Raw genomic sequence first — 5,965 nt, forward strand, 5'->3', positions numbered from 1 at the left:
GTATAGATATAGATATAGATATGTACAGGAAAGAAAACTCACAGGTCACTTGACACCGTCACCCACTAAGCGGGTCTTCCCCAGCATACTCTTGTAGAAAAAAAAACGATAAAAATATATATGACAATAAAAAGAAAATAAACAAAATAATGATCCAACGTGATCACTATCCTTCTCCAATCCTCGTTAAATATTATTAATTGGCCATCAATAATAATTTAGCATGAAGTTAGATAGCAAACAAGTAGCAAACATTAAAAATAGGATTTTAACATAGTTAATTATGTTAAATCATGAAATGAAATTTAAATTGTTGAAAGTTTGGTAAGAGTTAATAGTTGGCTAGTTGCCTCATCAACTTCTTTTCTACTACAATCTATTTTACGATATACATACATTTGGGGTTCCATCTTAATTATGTGCATTGGTTGTTTATCAACTAGTTGATGAAGTCCAAAGTTCCAATGAGCCAAAACATTGCAGCTGCCAAGGAGTTTCAAGTAATTTTATATTTTGATTATAATTATTAATTGCTTCATTTGTGTTTTTCTTGATTCTTTTTTCAATTTTGGGATTTAATACATAAAATCGACGAGTTGATTTTAAGGTTAATCATTCCTTTAGATTGTTCATGCATTTGGGATTTCAATAAGTTTCAATCGTGATTAGTATTAGTGGTTGAGAATTGAATCAAAATTTTGATTTGGGTTAACGTTCTATAGCAACATATTTGCGCTTTTCACTTTTGTCTCGGTACGCTATGTGAGATTTTGTTACACATACTATAACAAACTTTTAAATTATTAATGTTATACTTGTGAGGAGCGATTATACCCAATACTTTTTAAGATTATTTTGCTTATTTGGTATTCTCTTGAATAAAACTAGAAATACAACACTCCCTCCTTAAGTTCATCCATACCACCATAGTATCGTTTCGTTAAATAGAAGACGACAAGACACGTTTAACATGACTAGTAATCGAAGACAACACATTAAGTTAAACACGAATTAAACTTAAACACTAACACAAATATGTTTGGTAAGTGGATTACACGACCTAACATGATTAAATATAAACACTTCAATTACATGAATGAAAAAACACATTTTAAATGATTCATTAAACACCATTAAAAAAATAATAATAATACACATTTAATGTGATAAAATAAAGTTACCAAATAGTATGATCAATATTTACTTGTAATAAATTTAATTATTTGTAAATCTATAGAAATATGTCATCTTGATAAATGAGTAATAAATGTGTCGTGTCAAACTATATTAAGCTATTTAACACTATAAGTTAAATGTGTTATGTGTGTCGGGTACATGTTGAACTCATTTAGACGCGTTTTAACTATGTCATTAACCGGTCCACCCATTTATAACTAGAACTGATTTAAGTGTGTCAAGTTATGTTGTGTTAATGGAATATCCCCTCTATATATCGTTATTAACTCTCCTAACTAATTAAGAAGCGGATTTACAGTTCTAATTATTGTTTACATTGAAGATTGCTGATGATTTTTCTTGAATAATAGAATACCCATGTACTCAAATGTAGAAAATCGTATCTGGGAGCATTAAAGCTGTTGGTATTGGTATGTGCAATGGTATGTTGTGCTCATGAATGTTCAACATTTTTATTACAAACACACATCGAAAAAAAGAGGGAACCCTTTGTGTTCCAAGTAAGTGCGAGGCCTCTTCGTAACAATGCCATTTATCGGTCTCAGTTCGCTTACCCGCATTACCCGAAACCTGAAGGCCTCAACAGGTAAAATATAATTTCACTATATATGATACAATAACAATATTAAAATATGTGGCAAAATGAATATGTAAGTACTATTACTCCAATTAGGAATGCTTGTGCTGCAAGGTTTGAATGTGGTAGGAATCCTGTACGTTTGTTTGTCATTGTGTCGATGCAACGATCAGGAAGCGGTTGGTTTGAAACTCTAATGAACAGTCATGTTAACTTAAGCTCGAATGGTGAGATATTTGGTCAAAAAGACAGGAGGAAAAACGTTTCAATGATCATTAACACTCTCGATAGAGTTTACAATATGGACTTGCTTACCAGGTCGTCCAAGAACGAGTGTTCTGCTGCAATCGGTTTAAAATGGATGCTCAATCAGGTAACATTTAGCTCATGTTAGTACATATATTATTACAATATAATCATTATCCATTCTTGTCATCTAAAAACATTGTTGATGATTTAGGGCTTGATGGACTATCCTGAAGAGATTCTAGATTACTTCACGAAGAGGGGTGTTTACGTCATTTTCTTCTTGCGAAGAAATATGTTGCGTAGATTGGTTTCAATCCTTGCGAATTCATTCGATAAAGAAGCCAAACTTCTAAATGGCGTTCACGTATCTCATGTACACTCACACGAAGAGGTATACATATTGTTCTCATGAGGTGACCAGAAAAACCAGTGGTTAATAAATGGTTGTTTCTGAAATTGAGTTTTATGGTTAACTTACGGTTTTATACGTAAAAGTAACTGAAATAACCGAACCGGTTTCCCTTAAAAAATTTCTTTTCATTTGAACTCTCCACATAAGTTATATTATGGAAAACTTTTGTTAAATGTTTATATGAATAATAATACATTACTTTGCCACTTCTTTAACTTTTTTGTTGCCTTTTTATTTGAACAAAACATGAAAACTAAAACTGTATTTCTTAAAAACTGAAGTTAATGAAAGTTTTGTAACCGAAACGATTGGTTATGAACATTAAAGAAAATAAAAACAAATAAGGTTTTAGTATGTCATCACCTTTGAAGTATCAAACCAAGATACCGAGATGTCAATTTCGTTTTCTAATCTTGTATTAAGGCTTTGAAACTGTCAAGATATAAGCCGACAATCAACGTATCATCCCTGGAATCGGATTTGGGAAAAATGGAATTGATGGCAAGAAAGGCGTTGGAGTACTATAACCGCACGAGGCACATCGTAGTCTATTATGAAGATCTCATGAAGAACCCTTATGTAAGTAAATAGTTGTAGGTCCAAAGTCTTTTGTGGCTTGACCAATTGGCCTTCACAATTACTAAATAAGTTTAGTATTCATATTTTTGTTCTAGAAACTTATACAAGTACAAGACTTTCTAAAGCTACCGAGAATGGAATTAAAAAGTCGTCAAGTAAAGATACATAAAGGGCCGTTATGGGAGCATATTGATAACTGGGATGATGTCAACAAGACTCTCAGCGGCACAACGTATGAGAGATATCTTCGAGCAGACTACTGATTATTCGTTTATCGTATAGATCTTTGGATTTTATCATGTGGTGGGGGTGTTGGTTATTGTTTATTCACCAACTGTACTATTACTTGGTTACAATACAAATATTTAGTTATAGCTGATATGTAGGTTTTGTAAGAATCGAAGATGGCTGGATTGTCACACCTCAAAGCCTGGCCGTGTGACTTCTTAATATCACATCAGAAAAAGATAATTAATAAAGCAAATATCAGAATGTAAGTCTTAAACTACAGATACAAAACTAAACAAACAGTTGTATCTCAACCAAACCAACCAAATTGTATAAATGTAACCAAAAACCATATTGTTCAATAACATCCTATGCAAGTCTTCTTTCAACGTCAAGGCCAAATGCCACTGTGCACGCATGAACCTTGCCTTTACAAGTCTGCTTAATTACACTACTGAGTTCTAAACAAGACACTTCAAAATTACATAACTTCAAAACTCATGTTTTACAAGTTTACTAATCATGCTTACCTAGGTTACCGCAACAACCATTACAACTTGAAATACCTTACGTATTACCTAGACACATTGATCAGGTCCAAATAATTGCCTCGAGGCCAAACTGACACGCAAATATGAATTCACACACGCAAACAAGTAATAGGCATGACCAACTAACAAACCACATCTGTTAAACGTTCAAAACACATGCAAGTAATATTTATCTCAGATAATTACTACATGCTAATCAACTGTAAACATTAGTGTGTATTTTAACCTAAAACATTTCAAAAAGGCAAAAAGACAAAGAACTCATGTACCTAAACACACTACACTATAACCTTCCTTAAGTTCAGGCTTGGCTCACCAAAAGACATGCTTTCTATAACAATAACATTTCACATTACATTACATTACATTATCGGGTGTCACTGAAACTCATATCATAAGACCCGCTCTGATTCTTGGTAACTTGACACGTGCCCAACTTCTTGGGTACTTTCAAAATCTCTAATCCGATATATAAAATTAATAAAGTTCTTTTTTTGCTTATTAGATAATGAAACATGAATTACATTCAATTTGCCATCCTATAGGGTCGCAACCTCAATCACTTGGGTATTTTATTCGAGCCAACACTCACTAACGATCTGTCTTTTACAGTGGTTTGTTGGTCCTGATCAATTATATAATGAACAACTGAGCGGTGCATTCTAGGTACAGCTTTACTGATATTAATTATCTTACGAATACGCTAATTTAAGTATAAAATATATTTAATTTAAACTACTTATATATATTGTAGGTTATAAAAGAAAATGAGTTACAATTAGTGGATTTATAACATTACGGACCTAAAGTGTCCTAGGTGCGATATCTACGATGAAGATGTGAACAACATCTTTGTTAATTGTTTAGGCCGGAGGGTATGGAGGGCTCCATCGTGCCACATCACCGCCTATAGTGCCCCCTTGGCGTCACCATCCACACCAAGCAAGTTAAACCGGGGCGCCATTGATGGGGCTTTATCATGGTAACTGTTGGTGCACTTGTGTCTGTACTTTGTCTGTATTCGGTCTGTATATAAACGATGTCCTAAGTCAGTCTGTAAGTTGACCAAGTCAACTATCCTCCTAGTTTGACTTGGATAACATGATGTTGTCTGGATCGAAGGATAGCCTCGAAGGACACAACTGATCCTTCGAGGTGCTCGAAAGATATGGTTCGACCATGGTTCGACCATTAGACCTCGAAGGATGATCCTTCGAGGTCCATACTGATCATTCGAGCTTGTTGTCATCGAAAGATGATCCTTCGGACCATCTTTCGGATCCTTCGACCCAGACCTGCTGAGCTGGGTATATATACCCATGCATGTGTTGAGTGTGAGAGAGTTCAGACATATGCACACATAGAGAGTTAGAGAAACTCTGCTGGAAAACACACACACACACTTTAGAGAGTTTGCAAACAGATTGTAAACCTTGTGCTTGTAACCGTAAACCTTCATACGTATTAATACAGTGGTGTTAATCGGTGAACTTTGTGTGTTCTTGTGTTTGTTCTTGCTTCATCCCGGTTTGCCTACTAGCTTGGATTCCGCACTCGCTAGTGGGTTAGTATAACAAGGTTTAGGTTTGTTCTCGATCCTCCGAGAAAAGGGACCTACAAGTGGTATCAGAGCCTCGCTCTTTACCTTGTTTAAAACCGGTTTGTTCAAGTTCTTTGGTGTGTTTGGACACTAGGTTTAGCACCCGTTTTGGTGGTTTTACTTGCTTTTCTAAACTGAAAAACGGCTTCTAAACCTTCGGGAGTGTTCGGGGTCGGTTTGGGTAACATAAAAATCACTGTTGTGAAACCTTGATTTTCCGGCCATATTTCCGGTGGTATCTCCGGTGACTGTGTGGATAAGGTGTTTGCCATTTTGAGTAAACTTTTTGAAAGTCAAAAAGTTGGTGAAAAAGTTGTTGACAGAACCATCCTTTCTGCCGAAAGTTGGCTCACCAACCACATCAACTTTTCACCAACCGTCGTACTTTTTGTCAGTGTGTCAGAGATTTCGAAAGATATCCTTCGACATCGAAAGATATCCTTCGACATCTTTCGATCAAAGGCAGCTCGAAAGATAAGCATCCTTCGAGTAGTCTTTCGAAGTCTAAGGGTTATCCTTCGTAGTTGGAATCTTTTCGAAAGTTGGTTGTCCGAAAGATAAGGATTCATCTC

The 5,965-nt window shown here is 35.1% G+C and overlaps 1 protein-coding gene across 2 annotated transcripts; it reads left to right on the plus strand.

Moving 5' to 3' along the window:
• The first annotated feature begins 369 nt into the window (after positions 1-369).
• LOC110881852 lies at positions 370-3,631 on the plus strand. 2 transcript variants are annotated; one of them, XM_022129998.2, is made up of 6 exons: positions 370-500; positions 1,548-1,783; positions 1,871-2,147; positions 2,235-2,414; positions 2,859-3,014; positions 3,110-3,631. In XM_022129998.2, exons 1-6 carry the CDS (start codon positions 447-449, stop codon positions 3,275-3,277), a joined length of 1,071 nt encoding a protein of 356 aa, XP_021985690.1. In that variant the 5' UTR covers positions 370-446; the 3' UTR covers positions 3,278-3,631. The 2 variants fall into 2 exon arrangements, with proteins under 2 accessions (XP_021985690.1, XP_021985691.1); XM_022129999.2 differs by having other exon boundaries at positions 426-500; positions 1,571-1,783.
• The last annotated feature ends 2,334 nt before the right edge of the window (positions 3,632-5,965 follow it).

This window comes from Helianthus annuus, chromosome 7 (assembly GCF_002127325.2).
Source record: "Helianthus annuus cultivar XRQ/B chromosome 7, HanXRQr2.0-SUNRISE, whole genome shotgun sequence".
In the NCBI taxonomy this organism is placed as follows: Eukaryota; Viridiplantae; Streptophyta; class Magnoliopsida; order Asterales; family Asteraceae; genus Helianthus; species Helianthus annuus.